Source organism: Amblyraja radiata, chromosome 11 (assembly GCF_010909765.2).
Source record: "Amblyraja radiata isolate CabotCenter1 chromosome 11, sAmbRad1.1.pri, whole genome shotgun sequence".
Lineage (NCBI taxonomy): Eukaryota > Metazoa > Chordata > Chondrichthyes > Rajiformes > Rajidae > Amblyraja > Amblyraja radiata.
In genome coordinates this window covers 55,208,254-55,236,114 of record NC_045966.1, presented here as the reverse complement: position 1 = coordinate 55,236,114, position 27,861 = coordinate 55,208,254, and the positions used below count along the sequence as shown (strand labels likewise).

Below are 27,861 nucleotides of genomic sequence, written 5' to 3'. Positions count from 1 at the left end.
TTACAGCTGTGTGATATCTTGCATAGGCAATCTATTTAGTTTGGGCGATGAGGCTCCAACTGAAATTTCCTCCAGGTAGGCGATGGCTGGGTTGTCACAAACTGCCTTCACCTTCATCTGTGAAGATAACTCAGTTTGGCTGGTGCCCTCTCGCGTATCACTCTTGTCGGCACAAATGCAGTGGTCCGTACAGCAGACGGCTGCATTGGTGATGATGCGGTCCATAGGCTTCAAGGAGTGCATCCAGTTGGGGAGGAAATCCCACGAGTGGAGTTTCTTTGGCAGGTATTTGGGACTACGTGTCTGCAAGACATTGGTGATGCCAATGAAGATGAGTATGCCAACAAACGGGGCACCCACTCCAATCAGAACCTGCCAACCCGCCATGGAAAGGCCGAAGATGAGCGAGGGGAGGAGAAGGAAGCAGATGATCAGATATAAAACAGCAAACCAGCGGTACTTGGCAGTCCGTTCACCCAAAGTTTTTGCCATGCGGATAGGGAAGCGGGTGATCGGAATAGGGTACCAAAGTATTATCCCAGCGATATTGAAAAAGAAATGGGACAGCGCAATCTGCAAAGCAAAACAAAACAAATAATAATCAGTCTTCACTATTACTTAGGCAAAGCCACAATGAATTCAGTTAAAGTTAGTACTGTCAATTTTTCTATCCGTCATGAAGATAGGATATGGTATGACAAGTAATAATAGTAAGTGGCTGGTGTAAAAATGATCCCTATTGTGAGCAGGTGGCTAGTATACTTGGGACAACAGATGGCACAATGGGCTAAGTGTTCGGCTGGCAACCGGAAGGTAGCCGGTTCGAATCCCGCTTGGAGTGCATACTGTCGTTGTGTCCTTGGGCAAGACACTTCACCCACCTTTGCCTGTGTGTGAATGTGTGTGAATGTGTGTGAGTGATTGGTGGTGGTCGGAGGGGCCGTAGGCGCAGAATGGCAGCCACGCTTCCGTCCGTCTGCCCCAGGGCAGCTGTGGCTACAGAAGTAGCTTACCACCAGCGAGTGTGACTGAGGAGCGAATGAATAATGCGATGTAAAGCGCCTTGAGTATTAGAAAGGCGCTATATAAATCCCATCCATTATTATTATTATTACTAGGGTGTCGTCAATGGGTATTTGAGAGAGAATGGGTTATAGGGTAAAATATGGGGAATGGGATCGACGGGAATGCATTGAGAGCCAGCATTGACACGACGGGCCAAATGGCCTCTTTTAAGTTGTAAGCGAATATGAGAAAATTACATGAGGAATTAATGCCTGGAGGTTATGAGGAGAAAAAGCAAGGTGGTGTTTTATATTTTTGTTAATTTTGGTTTATTTCAGCATTTATAATTATTTCTTCAAAATTGATGGAATTTTTAATCGTTACTTATGCAAGACAGGAGGAGGCTATTTGACCTATCAGTCTATGGAGTCTCGCACTAGTCCCGTTCCCCCTCTCTTTACTCCCCCCCCCCACCTGGAATCCTGCAGTTTAGAACATGGAAAAGTGCAGCACAAGTCTGTGCCGAAGTTGATGCCTACTTAAACTAATCCCTTCTGTTCCTTTGTGCACCATATCGTTCCATAGCCTGCGTATCCATGTGGCTATCTTAAATAATCTCTTAAACGCCACTATCGTATCTGCTTCCACACCGCCCCTGGCAGCATGTTCTAGCCACCTATCATTCTTTGTGTAATGAAAATTACCCCACAATCGCCTTTAAACTCCCCCTCTCCCACCTTAATGTTATGCCCACTAACGTTTAACATTTGCACCCTGGAAAAATGGTTCTGACTGTCTAGCCTATCTATTATCCTCATCATTTTATACACTTCTCTTTTGTCTCCCCTCAGCTTCCACTGCTGTGGCGAAAACAATCCATATTTGTCCAACTTCACCTTAAAATTTACACCCTCAGTTTCGGGCAGTATCCTAGTAAACCTCATATGCACCTTTTCCAAACCTCCCCCCCCCCTGTAACGTGGTAACCAGAAATGCACATAATATTCCAAATGCAGCCTAACCAAAGTCCTATAAACCTGGAACATGGCGCATATACTATATGTCTAACCAATGAAGGGAAACATAATCCTGTATATGCTTTCTTTTCCACTTTATTTACTTGTGTTATTACTTTCAGGGAGCTATTATCATGGACCCTAATATCCATGTATATGTCAGTGTTGTTATGCATCCTGCCATTAACTGTTTCATTTCCTGAAGTGAAACACCTCACACGTGCCCAGATTAAACTCCAACTGGTATTTCTCTGCTCATATCCATAACTGATCTCTATCCCGCTGTATCCTTTGACAGCCTTCTTCACTGTCCACAATGTTATCAATGTTGGAGTGATCCGCAAACTCACTAACCAAAGTATTTACATCTTCATCCAAGTCATTTATATGTATCACAAACAACAGAAGTCCTTGCACAGATACATGAGAAACTATTCTCTCTCCATTATACTTCAATTACACTTTGATTCTGTTTGCCAATTTCCTGCATTAGGGGGTAATTTATAGTGGCCAATTAACCTACAATCCCATTTTTGGAATATCAGTTCAGTTTAGTTTATTGTCACGTGTACCGAGGTTCAGTGAAAAGCTTTTGTTGCATGCTAACCAGCCAGCGGAAAGACAATACATGATTACAATCAAACTATTTACAGTGTAAATGATAAAGGAATAACGTTTAGTGCAAGGTAAAGCCAGCAAAGTCCAATCAAGGATAGTCCGAGGGTCATCAAGGAGATAGATAGTAGTTCTACACTGCTCTCTTGCTGTGGTAGGATGAGTCAGTTGCCTGATAACAGCTGAAAAGAAACTGTTCCAGAATCTGGAGGTGTGCGTTTTCACACTTTTATACCTTTTGCCTGATGGGAGAGGGGAGAAGAGGGCGTGGCTAGTGTGCGACTCATCCTTGATTATGCTGCTGGCCTTGCCAAGGCAGCGCGAGGTATAAATGGAGTCAATAGAAGGAAGGTTGGTTTGTGTGATGGTCCGGGCTCCACAACTCTATGCAATATCTTGTGGTCCTGGATGGTGCAGTTCCCAAACCAAGCTGTGATGCATCCTGATAAAATGCTTTCTATGGTGCGTCTGTACATGGGAGGAATACGGGAGGAAAACAGACGATCTGAGGGAAACTCATATGGCTACAGGGAGAGTCTAAAAATCTCTCAGTCAGCACCAGAGATCAGGATTGAACTCAGGTTACTGGAGCTATGAAGCAGCCCCACTGTGTTTTTCCACTGTGTAGATTGGTTTGCCTTAATCATTCAACCTATAATGTTTTATTTTGCTGGGCCTTTATAATTTATCATTTTAAAGGTCCAAGAAATTTTGAGCAAAATTAATGAACACTTAATTAATTTCACATACATTCTATTGTGATGATTTCATAATCCTCAGCCTATTTGAAACAAAAGTGATTTGCAATAATCCACATAAGTCAGGGTGGAGGAGGATAAGAAAATGCTGTGAGCTCTCCTTCCCATCACCTCTGTTGACTTATACATTGGACAAGGTGTGACAATTGCAACAGTTCCTCTCGCCCAACCCCACACTAGTGGTAAATCAAGATCACAACTGAAAGCTGCCCATTGAATGAGATTTGAGAATGAATGCCATTTGAGAACGTGTGCAACCAGGCTTGGGCCCAGGTAAGCAGATCCAGGGTATGAAAGGAAGAGGGGCGGAAAAATGAATGAACTGTATGCTTTTGTGTGAAATGCAACATTTACACTCGTCACTGAAGACTGGGTTTCAGAACAATGCTGGAAAAGCTGTATATTTACCTGGAAAGCGCTTGGTAACATGTCACCTGGACTGGCCAGAGCTGCCAAAACTGCCGTGGTGGTGGTGCCAATATTGGATCCCAAGGTTAATGGGTAGGCACGTTCAATATTGATCACCCCAATACCTGGAAAGTAGGAAAGAGCAGCATAGGTGGACACCACCTCAATATAATGTAGTTAATGAGACAATATTGAAATGATAATGATCAAATAGTTCATGTAATCATTATCACCCTAACAGGTTCATAAATGTTTTTTTGTCTTCTGACTGAGTTCTTCCCAACCACTGCCCCCATTGATGGGGGAGTGTAGAATATTTCACAGCACTGTGTACTAGCTTTAAACAGAAAATGTACTTGAATCCAACATTGTTTTGTCATAGTCAAAGAGCCACGCAGCATGAAAATAGGCCCTTTGGCCCATGTTGACCAAAATGCCCAGGTGATGTTTCAGGTCGAGACCCTTCTTCAGACTGATGTGTCTGAAGAAGGATCTCGACCCGAAACATCACCTATTCCTTCGCTCCATAGATATTGCCTCACCCGCTGAGTTTCTCCAACATTTTTGTCTACCTTCGATTTTTCCACCGTCTGCAGTTCTTTCTTAAACGTTATTTGTTAAAGTTCATTAGCCTTAAATGAATGCTTACATTATCATTTTATTCCTCATTTCCTGCTGATCACATGATGGCGATCTTTTGGGAAACCAATTCTGAACTCCTCAGCCATCAGATTAGTAAACAATGATCCAGTGAAGATGGCTGAACAACCAACATAGTCCTAATTCTGCCTCAACCATACACTGCAGTTGTTAAATTTACTATGATTCTTGGTCATCTTGCCAGGATTTTTTCCCCTCAGCAAATGTTATATATTCTGGGAGCTGTAACTCAGATGAAAGAGAGAATGTGAAGATAGCATGAGGGGCCTGTCCCACTGTACGAGGCAATTCAAGAATTCTTCCGAGTTTTCCCCTGATTCGAACTCAGAGAATGTCCGTAGCGGGTCCGTAGGAGTTCATGGATGTCTCGTAGCGGCTCGTACGAGTAAAAAGTAACAATTATTTTCATCGCGAGTATTTTTTTACTCGTGGACATTTTTCACATTTTTCACAGTGTTGAAAAAAACGTCACGAGTTTACCGGATTTCCCCGAGTACCTACCGTTACGCGTACGAGCCGCTACGACATCCACGAATTCCTACGGACCCGCTACAGACATTCTCCAAGTTCGAATCAGGGGAAAACTCGGGAGAACTCTTGAATTACCTCATACAGTGGGACAGGCCCTAGAAGATGTACATGTTAAAGCAGAGGTTTGGATTATGAGAGAATAATCAGAATGGGAGAAAAAGTATTTTGTTGTTGAACATACAGAAGGAGAGGCCGTGTAAATTGATGCATGAATTTAAACATTAGATTTGGAGGACAGCATTCACAATCTAAAGTAAGGAATGCACAACAAAATGGTAGAAAGTTTGGCAGTGCCAAAATAGAGATGGATATGCCGTTGATATTCCCAAATAGTCAAGGCATGGATTCCAAGGTGGACATATTAGGGAGGAAGGTAGAAAGCTGGACATGCAGGAAGGAAAGAAAAAGTAATAAAGATAGAAAAGAAGGAGAAAGTAAAATGGAGAGCGAAAGAAAAGAAAAGTAAGAGAGACCATTAGGAAGATAGAGGAAAAAATGGGAGCGAGAAAAAGAGAAAGAGAAAGAGATAAAAAAACTGGCAGAACAATTGAAAACAAGAAAGAGAAATACAGAGAGAATAAGATAAACAGGAAAAAAGAAAATATCAAGGGATTTTACCCAACATTTATGAAAAACTAAGGTATATATATATATATAGTGTGTGTGGGTGTGTATACTGACTGGCTAAAGAATCTATGGAAAGCTCTGAAAGTCATAAGTACAAAATAAAAGCAGAACATTCTGGAGATACCCAGCAGGTCAGGCAGCACCCCTAGTGTGAGTAGCAGAATTACCATTTCATGTCAATGACCTTTCAATTGGAAGTATCAACCTGAAAAGGTCATTGGTAACTTTCAAAAGAGAATGGGAGAAATACGTCAATTGGAAAACATTGCCCGGTTTTGTTGATGTGAATAATCAGATACCATCTGCATGGAGCCAGAACAACAAGACATGGGAGTATCTTCCTCCATTTGAAAGCATTTCATGTTTCTAACTAGCATCCATGACATGACTACCAGAAAGCACCTAGTACTGATTGCATGCAAACTTACCAATAAGCGGAGTGATGGCTGAAGTAAACACAGAACTGCTTTGTACAACAAAGGTAATGCCAGCTCCTACCACCATGGCAAGGTAGCCTGCCAGCCAGCCAAATGGGTATGGGAAATCTGAAAGCAGGGGAAATTCCGTGATAAATTCTCCATCTGGGATACCGTAACACTCCTGAGTCCTCACAATTTAATTATAGAACAGTCAAAAACAGTCAAATAACGAGTCAAAAATTAATGGTGTCTAATAGCAACATTGGAAGCATCCTTGCAATCGAAGCAGTTTGCTGCATTATTAAATGACTGGGCAGAACTACATTGCTTTTTGAATATAATGTCATTATTGTTTTTTGGATGTAAAGCTTGCTGCTGTTCCGATGAAGAGCCTTATGCTCTGTTAAAGTGCTCATGGCAGCATCACATTCTCAATTTACTGCAGGAACTGTTCTCACTGATCTTTGCTTATTCTGCTGGAAATCTGACCATAAACTGAAGCTCAGGGATATGTTTAAGTCCTTTAGTGTCTGTTGATGGAGGATGGTAGATTTAAATTCATTAATTCTGGAAGGTCGACGTTCTGAATTTTTTTCCCAGGGTGAAATTTGTTTTCCCAACACTAGAGAGCAGAGCCATAAGGTGAGAGGGGGAAAGTTAAATGGCGATGTGCGGGGCAAGTTTTTTAACACAGAGAGTGTTGGGGGCCTGGAATGCACTGCCAGGGGTGGTAGTGGTGACAGATACGGTAGTGGTGTTTAAGAGGCTTTTGGATAGGCATATAGACCTGCTGGGAATAGAGGGATATGGATCATGGGCAGGCAGATGAGATCAGTTTAACTTGGCATCATGTTGTGGGCCGAAGGGCCTGATCTGTGCTGTACTGTTCTATGTTCTATGTTCCATGAATTCTATTTTCCATTCTTCACATCAGCTGCCTGAGTGCCCACTTCCCTTCTTGAACTTAGTTTCAATCCAGCCCGCCAAACTTTTATCCATAAAAATGGCAAGTGCTTGACCTGCTGTGGTCAACCAAAGACTCCCTTTGTTACACCTGAAGTCTCAGGCCGTTTGCTGTGGATGGAGACTCACCAGTGTTAATAACGTTTTTGATGGCATTGGCGACCTGCCCCCTCAGCATGGAATTCAGTAGCTTGACTATTAGAACCAGGCAAGTGCACAGGACAACCAGCGAGCCAGCCAGCAGGATCAGCCCCACTACAAGATCAGGCATGGTGGAATTCACAAACAAATGGTTACCTGGACAAAGGACAAAAACGTTGAAAGGTCAAGCAATCGTTTCCAAACCAAGCAAGAGGCTCCTGAAATGGCAAAGGGTGGAAGCTAGGAATTGTTAAATGAAGTTTGTGTTAAAAAAAATTATTGTGTTTTTTTTTCATTGTACCGCTGCTGGCAAATTCATTTCACCTGCACTTTATGTGCAAGTGACAAATAAAACTGATATTGATTGATATTGATATTGAAGCTTTAGTGAAATATCTTTCCCGGACAGCTGTTAATCAAAATATCTTCCCCTCAATACTGCAATATTTGCAATTGTAACAGACAAAAGGTGCAAGCACCCTCTCAGTGATTGAAGTGAAGACATTCCTGTCCATGCATAATGCCTACACACACACACACATGTTCACGGGACTGGTTCGCGAGTGGGTGGGGGGAATCTTGCGGAACAATGTAACAGGCAGGCTCAGTTACTCAAGGCTGAACCATCCCAGTGCTCAGTGTTCTTGAGTCTGAGGCTGCCTCTGTAGACTGGCTCAGACTTTGTTTAGGCACTGATGTGTCTGTTTTTCGTTATAGATCATTGTCCCAGTCACAGATAGGCTGGACACTCAAGGTAGGGAGTTTCCTCTTCTGTTGCTGGTCTGGAGATAGGGTTGGCCATACTTGGATATACAAGAGTCTGGGTCATTGGCAGTCTGCAGCATTCAACCTAGATTAGATTACAATACTTTGATTAGTACGGGTGTCATGGGTTATGGGGAGAAGGCAGGAGAATGGGGTTAGGATGGACACATATATCAGCCATGATTAAATGGCGGAGGAGACTTGATGGGCCGAATTGCCTAATTCTGCTCCTATCACTTATGACTTTATTAGCTTCTGATCTACCCAGAAGAGCAGGGAATGGCCATTCAGTACCTCAAGTCCAAAATGCATCAAGTTATTTGGAACATTAAGGTACAAAAAAAGCCATTCAGTTCAAATAGTACATTCTAGTTTGAGTCTTTCACCAACTGACTGTCCCACCAGTGACATGTATGTTCTGAAGGCAATGTGAGATGATTCAATTGGCCATGTTATCATAACTTACTCAACTAGCCATTTTTATCATGTGGACACTGAGTTTTCAGTGTGATGAAGAGTGGCAGGTGTGCAAAGTATTCAAAGAGAAGTGGATTCAGCTGAAACGCCCACTGCTCATGTCAGCACCCCATTCTCATCAGCATCAATTTGGAGCAGAGTTCTTGGCAGATCAGTTCTCAGTGATTTTAGCACCTTCACAGTTTACTGGTTAAAGTCAGTTTACTCAGCTCAGATCCTTTCTTGGTCTGTCGAGATGAGTAACATACCACATGGCTCATTCTCACTTTCTGTATGCAGAGGAGAGCACTGAAAAGCTGCATTTCCACAGGGCATAGACATAGAAACATAGAAAATAGGTGCAGGAGTAGGCCATTCGGACCTTCGAGCCTGCAACGCCATTCAATATGATCATGGCTGATCATCCAAATCCATATCCAATACCTGCCTTCTCTCCATACCCCCTGAACCCTTTAGCCACAAGGGCCACATCTAACTCCCTCTTAAATCCAGCCAATGAACTGGCCTCAACAACCTTCTGTGGCAGAGAATTCCACAGATTCACCACTCTCTGTGTAAAAAAAGATTTTCTCATCTCGGTCCTAAAAGACTTCCCTCTTATCCTTAAACTGTGTCCCCTTGTTCTGGACTTCCCCAACATCGGGAATAATCTTCTTGCATCTAGCCTGTCCAACCCCTTAAGAATTTTGTAAGTTTCTATAAGATCCCCCCTCAATCTTCTAAATTCTAGCGAGTACAAGCCGAGTCTATCCAGTCTTTCTTCATATGAAAGTCCTGCCATCCCAGGAATCAGTCTGGTGAACCTTCTCTGTACTCCCTCTATGGCAAGAATGTCTTTCCTCAGATTAGGAGAACAGGAGAGCATGTTGGAGATTCCTCAAGCTTGAAATCTTTCAAGGATCCTCTCCATAGTTCAGGTTGTCAACTCCAGAGTAGAGGTTCTGCTTGGAAAGAAGTTGTGGGAAGTGTAATGGGCACCAGTGGAGGTGGAGGGGTGAACCTGATTGTACTGGGAGAATGGTTACTTCAAAATGCTGAAAGGGAAGTAAAGCGGAAGTGTGTGACGGAGGCATCATGTTGGGAAAATGGCAGATAGTCTGGTGCAATGGTTGGGCACATGGCAGTGAATCAGTATTCATTGGTGCGAAAAATGAGGACAGGTAATATAGAAACATAGAAACATAGAAATTAGGTGCAGGAGTAGGCCATTCGGCCCTTCGAGCCTGCACCGCCATTCAATATGATCATGGCTGATCATCCAACTCAGAATCCCGTACCTGCCTTCTCTCCATACCCTCTGATCCCCTTAGCCACAAGGGCCACATCTAACTCCCTCTTAAATATAGCCAATGAACTGGCCTCGACTACCCTCTGTGGCAGGGAGTTCCAGAGATTCACCACTCTCTGTGTGAAAAAAGTTCTTCTCATCTCGGTTTTAAAGGATTTCCCCCTTATCCTTAAGCTGTGACCCCTTGTCCTGGACTTCCCCAACATCGGGAGCAATCTTCCTGCATCTAGCCTGTCCAACCCCTTAAGAATTTTGTAAGTTTCTATAAGATCCCCTCTCAATCTCCTAAATTCTAGAGAGTATAAACCAAGTCTATCCAGTCTTTCTTCATAAGACAGTCCTGACATCCCAGGAATCAGTCTGGTGAACCTTCTCTGCACTCCCTCTATGGCAATAATGTCCTTCCTCAGATTTGGAGACCAAAACTGTATGCAATACTCCAGGTGTGGTCTCACCAAGACCCTGTACAACTGCAGTAGAACCTCCCTGCTCCTATACTCAAATCCTTTTGCTATGAAAGCTAACATACCATTCGCTTTCTTCACTGCCTGCTGCACCTGCATGCCCACTTTCAATGACTGGTGTACCATGACACCCAGGTCTCGCTGCATCTCCCCTTTTGCTAGTCGGCCACCATTCATGTAAAGTGTATGGTTTGAATGTGTGGACATTGGCATGCCTACATATATACGTAGGCATTGGTACTTGTGAATAGTTACAATGCAAATGGTCCAAAGTCTTAGTGGCAGCAGGGCTACACCTGTGCTCAAATTCAAACTCACCTGTGGTAGGTTAATGTGTAGGAAGGAACTGCAGATGCTGGTTTAAACCATAGAGAGACACAAAAGGCTGTAGTATCTCAGCCAGTAAGACAGCATCACTGGAGAAAAGGAATATGTGACGTTTCGGTCGAGACCCTTCTTCAGTCTGCAGAAGGGTCTTGCCCCAAAATGTAATTCATTCCTTTTCTTCAGAGATGCTAACTGGCCTGCTGTAGTAGGTTGATTTTCAGAATACATGGCAGCAGCTGCAATAATATGCCGTTACACTCACTTATCAATGCATGATGCTCTTATTTGTCTCTAAATACCCTCAGATACAGCATACAGACAATTTTTCAGTGGCACAATTATGCCTAGTATTTTTTAGAGATAAGTCTGGGAAATTAATGCACTAAGATGAAGTATGTAAAATCATATTGGTAAGAGATAAGACAAATGTAACAATTCTTTACTGTCACTTAACAGAGGCATTTGCAGAATGCTGCCTGCTAAATCCAGGTTCGAATTTGCACAAATATATAAATCAGAGTCAAATCTGGGGAACTATTCTTCCACCTACATTTCTCGATGTTTTCTTTGTATGTTCTGTTGACCAGGGTCCATGTGTAGTTCCTATCCTGCCAGCACATTTCCGGTGTTGTACATTTATCCAGACCGTCTACTGTGATGTTGTCCTGCACCTGTAACAAAGGGCCAGTTAGCCGCACTAACAAAGAGACTGCAGAAAGCTTGAGGCTATTACAAGATCAAAGTGGCCGAAGAAGCAGAGATAAAGGTCTAATCGAGCTGAAAGCTTTTTTTCAAATGTTTAAAAACAAAGAAACATAAAATAGGTGCAGAAGTAGGCCATTCGGCCCTTCGAGCCAGCACCGCCATTCAATATGATCATGGCTGATCATCCCAAATCAGTACTCTGTTCCTACCTTTTCCCCATTTCCCTTGATTCCTTTAGCCCAGAGCTAAATCTAATTCTCTCTTGAAAGCATCCAGTGAATTGGCATCCACTGCCTTCTGTGGCAGAGAATTCCACAGATTCACTACTTTCTGGATGATTTTTTTCCCCCTCATCTCAGTCCAAAATGGCCTACCCTTTATTCTTAAACTGTGACCCCTGGCTCTGGACTCCCCCAACATTGGGGATATTTTTCCTGCATCTAGCCTGTCCAATCCCTTAAGAATTTTATATGTTTCTATTAGATTCCCTCTCATCCTAAATTCCAGTGAATACAAGCCCAGTCGACCCATTCTTTCATCATATGTCAGTCCTACCATCCCGGGAATTAACCTGGTGAACCTACACTGCACTCCCTCAAAAGCAAGAATGTCCTTCCTCAAATTAGGAGACCAAAATTGCACAGAATAGTTTCATCAAAGGATTGCGATAAAGACCACTGATATTCGCAGAATACTCATTAGGACATGGAAACGTACAGCACAGGAACAGGTTCTACAGAACAAAATGTTTGTGCCAAACGTGATGCCAAGATAATCTAAAACTAATATCATCCATCTGCACATGATCCATATCACTCAATTCCCTACGTGTCTGTGTGCCTATCTAAAAGCCTCTGAAATGCCACTATCATACTTGCCTCCACCTCCACGATGCCTCTGGCATAATATCCCTGGCACCCACCATCCTCAGTGTAAAAAATGTGCCCTGCACATCTCCTTGAAACTTGGCCGACTTATCTTAAAGCTATGTCTCCTCCCATTCTATTAAAGTAACATTAATTAAAAATACATTAAAGTAAGACAGTTTCAATTAATTATTTCCTCATTCCCTCCACTGCCCTTGGTTTAGTAATTATTTTCCTCAAAGCCTTTGATTTTTGTTTAATTGAATCAAGTTTTTTTTTCTATTTCTGCAATTATTTTTCAGTTTCTCTTCCTCTCTTTCTATTTTATTTCCTCTCTCATTTCCTTTTGTTCATTTTGTTTCTCTCTCGGCATCATTTGACCCACTGCCCAGCTTGTTGGCTGGATCACTTGCTTAGAAAAAACAATCCAACAATTGCAGCCAAACATCGAATGCATAGCTTCAGGAAAGATGATAAATGCAAGGGAAGGTAATGCAATTCCATGACAGAAGCAAGTCAACGACTAAAAGACATTTTCACTGCAGTAAAACTCTGATAATCTGGCATGCTTATGTCTTTGGCAGTGTCTTTATCACCTCACCCACAGCTAACAATGGCCTGTTTCCTTTATAATTTATACTTTTCTGCATATCTTTCATTCATTTGTTCTATATCTCTCTATATCACCATCCATATCTCACGATTCCATTTTGCTTCACTCTCAGTCTGAAGAAGGATCTCGATCCAAAAGATCTCCTATTCCTATTCTCCAGAGGCTGTCTGACCCACTGAGTTACTCCAGCTTTTTGTGTCTATGTTCGGTTTAAGCCAGCATCTGCAGTTCCTTTCCAAATTTTCCAGTTTATTGGATATCACTCCTATTCATAACCCAATACAGCTTTAAGTCACTACTTATTTTAACATGTTACAAATATAAAAAAGTTTCCAGTAAACAAATACAGAGAGTTCTGTTTCCATACCACAAATTTAATATAATGCAACTGATGAATTAGGGAACACTGTTTGTATTATACAAGCCAAGAGGTACTAAAGAATTAAAAGTTACTTTGGAAATTAACAAGCAGAAAAAACACTGTCTTGCAAATAACAGTCTTGGAGAAAAAAAAATCTATATAGCCTCCCCACAGTAATAAGGTGCCATTTCTCTTCAGAAAACAGTCTGCCTGTTTTACATCGGATGGCCGTTGAAGTTGATAAACTATTGCTTCTATTGATACTTGTGATACTCTAATAGACAATGGAACATGCAGCCTTTCATCCTTTTTGCTTGCACTAACAAAATTTAATTTAATGCTGTTATAAAGGATGAATATTGCAAGTCTGAAACTATTTAGCCCCTAAACCAATTTTCATCATTGACAAAATTGTTTTTCTAACATGATTGTCTCTAAAACAAGGTTTCTTAGGAAAACATCTATCATGTTCCAGCAGAACTAGCTGTAATTTTAAGGTGAGCTCTTGAAATTGAATCCAGTAAACCAGATGTGGAACCACCTAAGACTTCAGCACAGGAAGGAACTGCAGATGTTGGTTAACACCGAAGATAGACACAAAATGCTGGAGTAACTCAGCGGGCCATGCAGCATCTCTGGAGAAAAGGAATAGGTGACGTTTCAGGTTGAGACCCTTCTTGAGACTGAGAGTCAGGGGAGAAGGAGACAAGAAGTATGAAAAGGTACAGAATAAATCAGAGCCTGTACAATTACATATCAGATTATCCTTATTTTATTCTATCGGGTTAAATAGAAAGCTAAAGGGACAATGTTGTCAGTGGCCAATCGAGGTGAATCTGTGCTGAAATTGAAGCCCGTCTGTGAGTTTAGTATCAAATAAGAATATGTAGCAGCAGTTGTACCAACCTCCTTACCTTCATCTGTCAATGCATGGCAGACTTTCTGGCCTCAATGATCATTGGGGCGACAATACCCTCAGTGCCCAAGTAATCTGACTCCAGTTTTTTGTACACATCTCTGCCCTCACCACTATTCCTGCCGTATCTGTCCAGCTCTCTTCCTCTCTTTCTCACTCCAAAAGGATCTTCCTTTAAACCCACTTCCTAGTTCCAGCGTTAAGTCATCCAAGCTCACTTCCCCAGCTTTGGCTCGATCTAGTTCTTGTCAAACCCTTATACTTCATTGGATACCATCCTGTGTTCCAGTCACTATATCAATGCAGTCCGCCATTCTATTCCAACAATATTAATATCCCTCGTGCATGAATTCTGACCCAATTCAAGACCACTGGACTCCAAAGCAACAGTAGAGAAACCCTAGGAGGAGACAATTTTTTATTTAACTTTCCCAATGACCAAGATACTTCCTTACCTGTACAGTTCTTGTTATGCACCATATCTTCACAAGACTCTTATTCCGAAAACTTTCATCTCCAATTGCTATGGCAGTGATTACAGATTTATCCAGCTGGAAAATATTAACTAATTTTAGATAACATCTTCTAAATATTGTTTATCACTTTTACATCTCTCAAGCATTGTACATTGTGAATTTAAAATTGCAAAATGTACTCATGATCAGTTGCAGGATAAAGTGCACAAACATATTTTCTAGTGGAGCTCTTATGATGTTTTTTCTTCAAAATATATTTGGGAGATTAACAACAAAACCCTTCTAGCCATTGTTTTAAATCATTGGCTAATCATACATCTCAACATGATCTTATTTCATTCAAATATCGTCGAACAACATTCTTGATTTCAATTAAAGTTAAAAATTAACAACCAGGAGAAGAGCCAGGCATATAATTGGCAGTAATATAACATATGTATATATTTCCATGGGATATCCTTCATCTCACAAGTCACAAGGCTAAGAGAAACCTATCATGCAGATTCTATTCTGAATACATTTGAAACAATGTATTTAGATTAATTTTGTTGATTGCTTTGTAACTGCAATGAACTAACTAATTAATTAAAACTGTTTCTTGAACGTTTGGAATGATTTATGTTTTGACCTTGAATGAGCCATGCGGAGACCAAGGCTGTTGATGTAGAAGGTCTTTATTTGGAACAAGCAGACATCCAGGAGAAGATCTGGTGCCTACTCTGTCCTGAGAGCATTTCCAAAGAGAATCCTGCAAGAGATTCTCCAACCATATCCCTTCTGCTAAAAAAACCAAAGTGAAAGTGCCGGAGGAGCGGGTCAGTCAGCATCTGTGGTGGGAAATGGACAGACAGCCTTTTAGGTTGGAACCCTAATAAGAAACATAGCAACATAGAAAATAGGTGCAGGAGGAGGCCATTTGGCCCTTCGAGCCGGCACAGCCATTCATTGTGATCATGGCTGATCATTCACAATCAGTAATCCTTGCCTGCCTTTTCCACATATCCCTTGATTCCGCCAGTCCCTAGAGCTCTATCTAACTCTCTTTTAAATTCATCCAGTGAATTGGCCTCTACTGCCTTTTGTGGCAGAGAATTCCACAAATTCACAACTCTGGGTGAAAAGGTTTTTTCTCATCTCAGTTTTGAATGGCTTCCCCTTTATTCTTAGACTGTGGTCCCTGGTTCTGGGCTCCCCCAACATTGGGAACATTTTTCTTGCATCTAGCTTGTCCAGTCCTTTTATAATTTTATACGTTTCTATAAGATCCCCTTGCATCCTTTTAAATTCCAGTGAATACAAGCCCAGTCTTTCCAACCTTTCCTCATATGACAGTCCTGCCATCCTGGGGATTAACCTCATGAACCTACGCTGCACTGCCTCAATAGCAAGGATGCCCTTCCTCAAATTAGAAGACCAAAGCTGCACACAATACTCCTGATTTGGTCTCACCAGGGTCCTGTGCAACTACAGAAGGACCTATTTACTCCTCTACTCAAATCCCTTGTTATGAAGGCCAACATGCCATTAGCTTTCTTCACTGCCTGCTGTACCAGCATGTCTACTTTCAGCGACTGGTGTACAATGACACCCAGGTCTCGTTGCACTTTCCCTAATCTGACATAATTGAGATAATAATCTGCCTCCATGTTCTTACTTCTGACAGATGGAGCAGATGGGAAGAAATGGTAGCAGTTGGATGGTGCAAAAAATGGCAAATGATAGGTGGATACAAGTGATGAGGAGCAACCTGTCAGATGGGTGGAGACTGTAACAAATGCGAGTGATGAAATGGAGACAAAGTGGTAGCAGGTAAGTAGCAAGGAAGGGGAGGAGTGGAATGTAATGCTGGAGGGAGGGGTATAGGTGGAAGGGGAGAGGGGACAGGGGAAAGGGGGAAAGAGTGGAATAAAATAAAAATGGGGAACTCAGAGAAGGGAGCGGTGGCAGATGAGTAGCAGGAGGAGGAGAAGGGAAAATGTGAATGGGGGTAGAGAAAGAAAGGTAAGATTATGTTCTTCTAGTTTGCGTGATGCATCACTCTTCTCTGCATGTCTACTTGTACTAAATAAAGACCTGTTACATCCGCAGCTCTGGTCTATGTGTGGCTCATTCATAGTCAAAGCAACCTTTAATTGGTTTGATCTTTGCTTTGAGTTGACTGACTAATGTTACATTAAGGAAAAAGCTACAGTGCTATTGCACAACCACTGATATTTAAAAAGGCTTTGATGGATGTGCAAAAAGTAAATCAGTCGTGTAACTTTGCTTAACTACATGAATTATTTATCATTCCAGCCTCTAATAAACAAAGGTTCTTCTTTGGATAATGAGGTAGAAACAAAAATCTGAAATCTATCATTTTTTTCATCCTTAATAGCATTCGATTCATGCCATACTAATAGTTATGCTGCAAACCTATCTGACACCTTTTTATAGACAAAAAAGCTGGAGAAACTCAGCGGGTGAGGCAGCATCTATGGAGCGAATGAATAGGCGACGTTTCGGGTCAAGACCCTTCTTCAGACCTTGTTTGACACCTTGTTATTCTATCTTATACCTGTCTTAGATTATAATAACATGAAAAGCGACCATTCAGTTCATTGGGCTAATGCTGGCTCTTGAGGGAGCAATACCATTAGGCCCATTCCATCTCTCTTAGTTTTCCTGCACCTCAGAACTTATTCTTGCATACATATGATTATTGTTGCAATCAACGTAAAGCAGACAATTAACCTACCAGTACATCTTTCAGGGTGTCGGTGGACACCAGGTCACCCACACAGTACCATGTTCTGACCTCAGGTGCAAATACCACACAGAGAGCTCCCAAGGTCAGGATCGAACCCCCGGTTCCTGTAGGTTTGAGGCAGCAGTACCAACTGCTGTGCCATTGTGTCACCATCACTGGGTACCATTAATCCTATTGGATCACGATTATCATCCGAAGTACACGTAACACAAACAACCATGTTAACAACTGATGTCCAAACCTGTATAATGTGGTTGGTGAATGGATCGGTAATGATACCGAGAAGGTTGGGTGCATCCTTCCCTGTCTGGATTTTGAAGCTCCCCACCACCACCTTGGTGAGCCGGTACAGGAAGCCGCTAGCAACCTCGATTGGCAGCAGTACCAGCACAGAGAGCCAATTGAAGCAATCGTGGACAGTGGCCCCTGCAAATGCCCTGAAATTAATTTAAGAAATATTTGGCAACATAGAATAAGTTGAGCCACTTTCATGTTGGAAGTTAGCTTGAACAATTGAGTGAGCCAGCGAGTGATATTTTCCCAGATGCACACAAGACCTCAAGTCTGGTTTCTGTTTGCCTTGATCCTAGCCAGAGTCACGATTGAAGTGCGGCAACTAACACCAAGGCTGCTTAAATAGGCAGGAGGTTTGGTCAAGGTTGCTATGGTCCAATTGTTATCAAGATATTCCTGGCCAGAATAAGATCAGTGTGGATGGTAGCATTTAAAAAAAATGGCTCAGTCAACCTTTCAACCCAGATAAACTGCCCCAGATGCACAGTATATCATCTATGTCTTAAAGAGTCAAAAATCATCTGCATTGCGATTTCCCGGTGCAGCTGCAAGGATTTAACACACCGTAGGTGGTGAAATTGCAAATTTGTCCCTCAACTTGAGGCACAGGGAATTGAAAAATCAATTGTGGAACAGAATATAACCAAAGAAACCACTCCCACCAGTGCTTATCAGCGATCTAAGAGTATATATTGAGAACATTGAACAGTGAAAACAAAAGGTGTGACAGCACCACTACCTGGTGCTCTAATCGAACACACTGTTCTGGCCTGACATTCTTCACTGTCTCTAGGTCCAAATCCTGGAACCTCCTCCCTAACAACATTGCAGGTATATCCATACCCTGAAGGACTGCAGCAGGGCACGAAGAGAGCACACCACAACCTTCTCAAGGGCAATTAGAATTGGGCAAATAAAGGGCCTGTCCCATGGGCATGCGACCTGCATGCGGCAAGCGAGACCTAAAGGGCCGGTCCCACCAGCACGCGCCTGCATGCGGCAAGCACGACCTAACGTGGTCGCTTGAGCCGTACGGCCTCGCGGGGCCGGTCCCACTTCGATCGGCGGAGCCGTATGGAGTTAAGCGGAGCTGGTCCCGACATCACGTGGGGCTCCGAAAAACTGACCATGTTTAAAAATTCCGCGCGGCAACAGCCGGCCAGCCCGCAGCCGCCTCAACGCCGTGTTACTCACTCAACCTCCGTGCGGCTCCCGCTTCTGGTTTGGTCGCGCTTGCCGCATGCCATACGGCTCAAGTGACCACGTTAGGTCGCGCTTGCCGCATGCAGGCGCATGCTGGTGGGACCGGCCCTTTAGGTCGCGCTTGCCGCATGCAGGCGCATGCTGGTGGGACCGGCCCTTTAGTGCTCTCACTATCCCCCATCACTGAATGAATAAAATCTCAGCTGGATATTCCTGGTGAGGTCGCATTTAGAGTATTGTATTCCGTTCTGGGCACCATGTTATATGAAAGATGTTGTCAAGTTGGAAAGGGTACAGAGACGATTTACAAGGATGTTGCCAGGGCGAGAGGGTCTGATCTACAGGGAGAGGTTGAGTAGACTGGGACTCTATTGCTTGGGGCTTAGGAGGATGAGGGATGATCTAATAGAGGGGTGATCTATTAGAGGTGTATAAAATCATGAGAGGAATAGATCGAGTAGATGCACAGAATCTCTTGCCCAGAGTAGGGGAATCGAGGACCAGAGGACATAGGTTTAAGGTGAAGGGTAAACGATTTAATAGGAATTTGAGGCGTAACCTTTTCACACAAAGGGTGGTTGGTGTACGGCAAAAGCTGCCAGAGGAGGTAGTCGAGGCAGGGACTATCCCAACCTTTAAGAAACAGTTAGACAGGTACGTGGATAGCACAGGTTTGTAGGAATATGGACCAAACGTGGGCAGGTGGCCTCTGTATCACTCAATGACTGACTTTATCCAGTCTTCATTCTGAGCACAGTAACACACATGCAATTTGCGCGATTATTCTGGGAGAGTAATATTATGAATGCTTATTTTCAATTTCTGTCCCTTGAGCATTTTACCTCAGAAGATAGTTGAGTTTTTCGTTTAGCTTAGCTTGTTGTCAGGTGTACAGTGAAAAGCTTTTTTTGATGCATGCTACCCAGTCAGGGGAAAGACTGTACATGATCACAATCGAGCCATCCACAGTGTTGAGATGCAGGGATAAAGGGAATAACATTCGTGCAAGATCAAGTCCAGTAAAGTCCGATTAAAGATATTCTGAGGGTTCCAATGAGGGAAATAGTAGGTCAGGAACACTCTCTAGTTATTGATAGGACAATTCAATTGCCTGAAGTCAGATAGATTGCAACTTAACAGTGGCATAGGTAGATTTGATAGAAAGAGGCCCTTCAATTGCCCATTGCCGGTTCGAATCCCGCTTGGAGTGCATACTGTCGTTGTGTCCTTGGGCAAGACACTTCACCCACCTTTGCCTGTGTGTGAATGTGTGTGAATGTGTGTGAATGTGTGTGAGTGATTGGTGGTGGTCGGCGGGGCCGTAGGCGCAGATTGGCAGCCATGCTTCCGTCAGTCTGCCCCAGGGCAGCTGCGGCTACAGAAGTAGCTTACCACCACCGAGTGTGACTGAGGAGTGAATGAATAATGCGATGTAAAGCGCCTTGAGTATTTGAAAGGCGCTATATAAATCCCATCCATTATTATTATCCATTATTGTGAATCCGATCACCCAGGTAATTAAGACATACATCCAAGATTTTGGAGCCTTAGCCAGGACCAAACTCATTGTCCTTGTGGGCACATGTCTGCCTAGATCACAGATGCTTTAGAAAGAACCCAATCTGAATGGCTTAAATTGGCAGTGAGATAATTAGTGGTTTATCTTACCGTTTGAATTCATTTCTGTCCCCAGCTTGCATTAGAGCTACAATGGTATTCGTTACAGAGGTTCCAATATTAGATCCCATAATAATTGGAATGGCAGACTGCACTCCCAGCACTGAAAGAAAAAACACACAGATATATTGAGTGTTTGTATTTGAAATTGGAAAGGCAGGACCTGTTACATATTATTATCCAAATGCACAAGTTTCTGAATTGTATCTCTGATCTATTGGACTGCTTTTGACAGTATGTGTAGATGCCCACTAACTTACATTGACTGTCATCTGGTTATCTGTCCAAAGTAATCACATCTCAAAATCTCATTTCCAGAACTAGGCTGGGTTTCATCCTTTTCTGAGAATAGCCATTTCATGGAATGGACGGTTGTTTTTTTTAATTTTTTAATTTCAAAATAGACTTTATTCAGGTAATAAATATATACAATACATGAAGCATGCAAAAGATTCATCCGACATTTTCGGAGGCTATACAAATTATTCAATACAGTCTACATACATTGCTCAAATTTCACAAATTTATCCCACACCCTTGCCACTCATGTGGCCCAATGGCGTGGAATCCCTTCCCTTATTTTGAGGAGCATATCCACCACACCCTGCCCCCCATGTTCAGCAGTGGAAGGAACCTAGAATGTGGTCCTCCCCCACCGAGCCTTGGCGTTGGCTGCACCGAGCTTCAGTGCGTCCCTCAGCACGTACTCCCGCGGTCTGTAGCGGGCCAGTCGGCAACATTCCCCGACGGACATCTCGCTCCGCTGGGTGGTGAACAACGCTCGGGCAGACCAAAGATCGTCTTTAACCGAGTTGATGACCTTCCAGGAGCACTCGATATCAGTCTCTGAATGCATCCCTGGGAACAGTCCGTAAATCACAGAGTCCTCTGTGACGGAGCTGTTCAGAATAAACCATGACAGGGACCCTTGCAGACCTCTCCAGACTCTCATTGCGAATCCATACTCTGTGAAGAGGTGGGCAACCGTCCCCTCTCCATAGCAGCCGTCCCGAGGACAGCGTGCGCTGGTAGTGAGGTTCCAACGGTGCAGGAAGGATCTGACTGGGAGGGCTCCCCTCACCGCCAGCCAAGCCAGGTATTGGTGCTTGTTGGTGAGTTCTGGCGATGAGGCATTTTGCCAGACAAGCTGGGCAGTCTGCTTTGGGAACCACGCCATAGGATCCATGGAGTAATTTCCCTGCAGTGCCTGCAGGACGTTCCGTGCTGACCACTGCCCGATGGACTTGTGGTCAAAGGTGTTGGTCCGGAAGAACCTTTCCACGAATGACAGATGATGCAGCAATGTCTTTATGTGGTTTGATATGGATCCAGCATTTTGATGTGGTTAGACACAAAATGCTGGAGTAACTCTACAGGACGGGCAGCATCTCTGGATAGAAGGAATGGGTGACGTTTCAGGGCGAGACCCTTCTTCAGACTGAGCGTGAGGGGAGAGGGAGTTACAGAGATAAGGAAGTGTTAGAGATCAAAAGAGATGTAGATCAAGGAAAATGTAGAATAGATAATTGTTAGCTAAGATATGATAACAAACAGAGCAAACTGAGTTAAAATGTAATCAGGGGGACAGTCAGACTGGTAACAAAAACTGGGAAGGGAGAAAGAGGGAAAGCAAGGGTTACTTGAAGTGAGAGAAGTCAACGTTCTCAACGCTGGGGTGTAAAATATGAGATGCTGTTCCTCCAATTTGCGCTGAGCCCACTCTGACAATGGAGGAGGCCTAGGATAAAAGGGTCAGTATGGGAATGGGAGGGGGGAGTTAAAGTGCTGAGCAACCAGGAGATCAGGTAGGTTTAGGTGGACTGAGCGTAGGTGTTAACCTACTGATCTCCCTACCTGATCTCCTGGTTCTCCTCCTCAATAAAATCACCTTTCAGTGGCAGTGTGGAGCTCAGCTCTTAAGTTCAGATACATCATTAATGTTTTTGCGTGACTGACAATGGTTTATCTTGTCTGCAAGTTTCTGCCCATTCCACCTGTGCTCTTGTGATCTGACTGGAAGTATGTACTTACATCCTGATGACACCATGCTGACAATGATGGACGTTGAAGTGCTTGAGCTTTGGACCAAGACGGTGACTAAGATTCCCACCACAAGTCCGGCCACTGGATTAGACAGGATAGCATTGTCCTTAAAAATATCACCTGCCACCTTGCCTAAAAAAAAGAAAGACTTCATTGCCACATGTCCAAAAATTGGTCACAATGATGCTTGCGTGAGCTAATTGAATTTACTTCTGGTTGGTTGTGTTCAACTTTTGAACAGAGAACAATTAAAAATGATCTAACTCAGAGAGGCTGAGCTTGAAATTAATATGTGCTGTTCATTTCACACTTGTAAATGGAGCAGACCAGTTACAGGAAAACTCTATGGCCTCAGACTATCAGGTCTAGTTGCTAACCATCCTGACACACACCTAAAAACATCTTATATATTTCAAGTAGTTCAGCATTCATTCTTCTAAACTCCAAAGAAAGCAGGTCTAAATTTTAATCTATTTATGATCATTTAGCCTAGTGAATACCAGCTGCCACCCAAACTAGTAAATCACTTATCACATCCTTTCTTATGTAACAGGACATGAAGTGCATACAAAATGAGATTAATGGTTTCATCCTGCACACAAAGAGGTATTGGATCTGGAGTACAATGAGTGAAACATCGCTTACCTCCAGCAAGTTGAAAAGCTGCACTGAGAACATCGAGGGAGCACACAAACATGTAGAGAAAACTAAAGAGGAGCAGCATCTTCATCATTGAGTTCAAGATAAATCTCACTTTCCCTTTTGCTTCAAGCTCTGAAATATATAAAATATATTTCTCAGATTATTTTTAGACAACTGCATTAAGATTTCTCTTCATTTTGAAAGGGGCTGATCACTTGGTCGGAGAAACCAAGCGCAGGTTTGGCGATCGTTTTACTGAACATCTCCACTCTGTCCGCCTTAACCTACCTGATCTCCCGGTTGCTAAACACTTTAAAGAGCCTGTTCCACTTACGCAACTTTTTTGGCGACTGCCAGCACCCGTCATAGGTCGTTACAGGTCGCCGAAAAATTTCAACATGTTGAAAATCCAGCTGCGACCAGAACAAGGTACGACTCTTTGGGCGAATACTCACGACCAAACAGGCTTCACCCCGCCACATGTCGCCAGGGTATCCCCTGCATGATCGTGAGTAGTGTCCTCAGTCGCCCAAAGAGTCGTAGCGTCTTTCTGGTCCCCGCTGAATTTTCAACATGTTGAACATTTTGGCGACCTGCAACGACCTATACTGGGTGCCGGCAGTCACCGAAAAAGTTGCGTAAGTGGGACAGGCCCTTAACTCCCCCTTCCATTCTGATAGAACTTTCTGTCCTGGGCCTCCTCCACTGTCAGAGTGAGGTCCAGCGCAAATTGGAGGAACAGCATCTCATATTTCACTTGGGCAGCTTACACCCCAGCGGTATGAATATTGACTTTTCTAACTTCAAGTAACCCTTGCTTTCCCTCTCTCTCCATCCCTCCCCCTTCCCAGTTCACCGACCAGTCTGGCCGTTCCCTTGATTAAATGTTATCCCTGTATGCTTCGATGTCACCTACTTCTAGCTAACAATGATCTATTCTACATTTTCCTTGAGCTGCATCCCCTTTGATGTCTCGTTTTTATACCTTACACTTCCTTATCTCTGTGTCTCCCTCTCTCCTGACTCTCAGTCTGAAGAAGGGTCTCGACCCGAAAGGTCACCTATTCCTTCTATCCAGAGACGCTGAGTTGCTCCAGCTTTTTGTGTCTATCATCACTTTCCAATTAACAAGAGTATTTTCATCAACAACACCACCTCACACTCTGGCTCTGAGAATCCATTTGAAATAATCCCAGCTCTTTGTTCAGTTCCAATTTCACCTACTGGATTCAGCAAACATCGTTCCCATTCCACAGTGGAGCCATGAAAAGGTTATTTGATTTATTTGCCTAATCCTTTTATGTTCAAATTTCATCTAGCTAGCCTGTGTTTCCAGACGAGAAATCCAAAATTTGTAACATTGGGTTTGTAAAAGTGGCCTTGAAGCTCCTCAATTGTCATGAAAGCCAACATGGTTCACCATTGTGTAAAGGTGGTGAACATTGCCAGGTCCATCACAGCATTGACCTCCCAATCATCAAAGGGACCCACAAGAAGCATTACCTCAAGCATTAGGCAACTAATATCATCAAAGACCCACACCACCCTGGCCATGCTTTTATCTTGCTGCTACCATCGGAAATGAGATACAAGAGCCTGATTACTATTAAGTTCAAGAACAGCTTCTTCCCCATAACTGTCAGGCTCTTGAACCACACTACACAGCCCTCAGCAGAAATCCTCCTCAGCACCGACCCACAATGGACTTTATATAAGGTTGCACTACATACTTCAGTTTCACTATTATGGTCCAGTTACCCAGTATTACTGATAATCTATTGTATTGTTGAAGTTGTGAATTTATTTGCGGTCTTGTTGTGTAAATGTGCCTATAAACCTGCAGCAAGTACAAATTTCATTATTCTGATCCTGGTGCATTTAACAATTAAACATCCTTGACTCTCTTGACTTGACTCAATGTCCTTTATAAAAGTAAGTATTCCTACTTTGTTCAGGCTGGCATACTAATGTGTAAGAAGGAACTGCAGATGCTGGTTCAAACCGAAGATAGACACATAAAGCTGGAGTAACTCAGCGGGACAGGTAGCATCGCTGGAGAGAAGGAATGGATGACATCACCCATTCCTTCTCTCCAGGGATGCTGCCTATCCCGCTGAGTTACTCCAGCTTTATGTGTCTATATTTGGCATACTAATGTGAATAGTGCTGAAGTGATATACAGTAGCACCAGACTGCTGCCCCAGCCATTCAAGAACCAACCAGCTACATTTACAGGACACCTGGAGATGGACAATAAATACCAGCCCGGCCAGCAATCCCCAGGGCCTAAATTTAACCTTTAATCAATTTCAGTCAATCTCTATTTTTGCAAAACATACCAAAAGGTTAGAGTGGTGTAGCTGCTGCTTCATCACTCCGATAACCCGGTTCAACCTTGAGCTGGAATACTGCCCGAGTTGATATTGAGAGTTCTCCCGGTGACCACAAGGATTTCCTCCCATATCTCAAAGGTATGCTGGTGAGTAAATTGGCCACTGTAAACTTATTCCTTAAATGAGGTAAGTGGAATAAGGATCAAAGCAGCATGCGAGGGAGAATAATTTGCCCATCTTCTGAGGTATAAAAGGTGGAATGGAACGGAAGATACCGCTGAGAGCTGGCGTGTAGTTGATGAGTTGAATGGCTCCCTACTGCCTTATAATAAGTGAATAATCCTTGCTTCTCATTTCAAAGCATTGATGGTAACCTCTTCAGGCCCAGTATGAATTCTTGAAAAACATAATTTATTAATCCATCCCTGCTTTTCTTTGTGGTTTCTCCTAGACACATTCTGACCTGCTAAAACATCAGCAGAGTATGTTGGCAGATAATTTGAATACATTGAGGTAATGTAAACATAGATAAATATAAAATTAGCTAATGCTACAAAATGCTGTGTGATTAGACTAATAATAGGATGAACCCAACAAATTGTGGGCATGAGATGTTACTGAGTTAATGTATTAAAATAGTTGTGAGCTGAAGTTTTAATGCATTCATAACTAATAATGTGATCTCAATTTTTATCATTCGACCTTTGGTTTGTTCTCTTACCACCAAGAAACTCCCCCCCCCCCCCCCCCCCCCCCCACCAACCCACCTGTCTCTCTACACCACTCACTTCTACATTATGCAATCATTTTTGTCTCCTTAGAAATGTTGTGTTATGGAAAATCATGTTATAAAAACAATTGTGCGAGTGGGGAAAAGCAGCTAGGGCATAGAGAGTTTCAGACATAATAACAAAATTAATCGAAAATAAAGGACTTTTTAAATAACTATTTATTTCTATTTCTGCAAGCAAAAAAAATGCTAACGATTATATGTAACATTGTTTAATAGAGCATTGTTGCTCAAGTATTAGTAGGTGATTGATTGTCAGTTTTAATGACCTCCTATGGTGAAACTGACTGATTACTGCAGGAAGGTTAAATGGAAACAGCGTTTTTTGCAACACAACTCTTTTTCAGCTTGACAATTGCCAAAGCAACTCTCAGGTGGTTTTCTAGTTCCCGATCAAAATCATGTTGCATCCAATGGTAGGCCCGGTGGTGCAGCGTTAGAGTTACTGCCTTCCAGCTCCAGAGACTCAGGTTCCATCAAGACTACAGGTGCTGTCTATGTGGAGTTTGTACGTTCTCCCCGTGACTGCATGGGTTTTCTCTGAAATCTTTGGTTTCCTCCCACACTCCAAAGACGTACAGGTTTACAAGGCTTTGGCTTGGCATAAATGTAAATTGTCCCCTGTTTGTATAGGGTAGTGTTAATGTGCGGGGATCGCTGGTCAGTGAGGACTCAGTGGGCTGAAGGGCCTTTTCCACGCTGTATCTCTAAACTAAACTAAACAATGCATCAATCGCATCACATATAATTTGAGTTATGGTGACAGACATTATAGCAGTATAGTATTTCATGAGAAAAAGCAATCTCTTCAACCAATATCGGGTGATCTTGTTCAATTTTTATTTGTTGAATCACAGGATTTTATTGGCTGAAGTAGATACATAGATGCAAGTGTTCTCTGTGATTCCTGGGTATTTTATTTATTTTTTCTCATATTTCTTTGCTCAGTTCTACATCTATCACTTTTTCGAACATTCAGCACGTTAACCTGCTTTTGCAAAACTTATCTGGCCAGCCTTGTTGGGATTCCTGCAAACTTGCATCTCAGGATGAGAATGCCCAAGGTGTAGGTTTAGGTTTGCTGTTGTCATGTGTACCAAGGCACAGTGCAAAGCTTTGTCTTGCATGCTATCCAACAGATCAGATAATACTATCAAATCGTCAAACTCAAGCTCAATAGGTAGAGCAATGGGTGAGATACAGAGTGCAGAATATAGTTCTCCACATCTGCACCTATTTACCTCTGTTGATTGATAAATAGCACTTACAGGCTCATTAGAAATAGGAATTAACAAGAGAGAAAATAATGATAGACACAAAATGCTGGAGTAATTCAAACTGAAGAAGGGTCTCGACCCGAAGCGCCATCCATTTCTTCTCTCCAGAGATGCTGCCTGTCCCGCTGAGTGCTCCATTGTTTTGTGTCTATCTTCGGTTTAAACCAGCATCTGCAGTTCCTTCCTAAAGCAAATGATGAGTTGGGGAGAAATGTTCTGTGTGGTTATTTGCATAAATTGATGGTCCACCACTTACCCCTCCATTGGAGCACATTAGAGTTGTCTAGCTTGGAGAATGTCCAGGGTTTAGCTGAATGTGAGTCAATCTCAAACTTGTCCATGCCATCCACCAGGTTGACTGAAGACCCTGGACAGAGGTAGCCGTGATCCGAGTGTGCCACCCCTCCCACCGTAGGGAGGGGGAATGGTTTAGTCCCAGCCACTCCATGCAT

General features: G+C 42.9%; 1 protein-coding gene across 1 annotated transcript; it reads right to left on the bottom strand.

The window, feature by feature from the left end:
- LOC116978417 (sodium-dependent phosphate transport protein 2A-like) lies at positions 1-27,861 on the bottom strand. The gene is made up of 11 exons (XM_033029538.1): positions 27,666-27,861; positions 23,013-23,141; positions 22,356-22,499; positions 20,316-20,427; positions 17,392-17,587; positions 14,381-14,476; positions 11,015-11,135; positions 7,132-7,299; positions 6,049-6,165; positions 3,803-3,927; positions 1-573 (listed from the first exon to the last, which is right to left on the bottom strand). The coding sequence occupies exons 1-11, from the start codon at positions 27,859-27,861 to the stop codon at positions 1-3; spliced, it is 1,977 nt and encodes a 658-aa protein (XP_032885429.1).

Bases quoted from the DNA above. Each gene is read 5' to 3' on its own strand.
- LOC116978417 (XM_033029538.1), bottom strand. From the start codon at position 27,861: ATGCATGGAGTGGCTGGGACTAAACCATTCCCCCTCCCTACGGTGGGA. The intron at 20,428-22,355 runs GTAAGTACATAC...TTTTTCTTTCAG, and splicing joins CAGCATGGTGTCATCAGGAT to TGCTGGGAGTGCAGTCTGCC. The intron at 11,136-14,380 runs GTAAGGAAGTAT...CCTTTGTTACAG, and splicing joins GCATAACAAGAACTGTACAG to GTGCAGGACAACATCACAGT.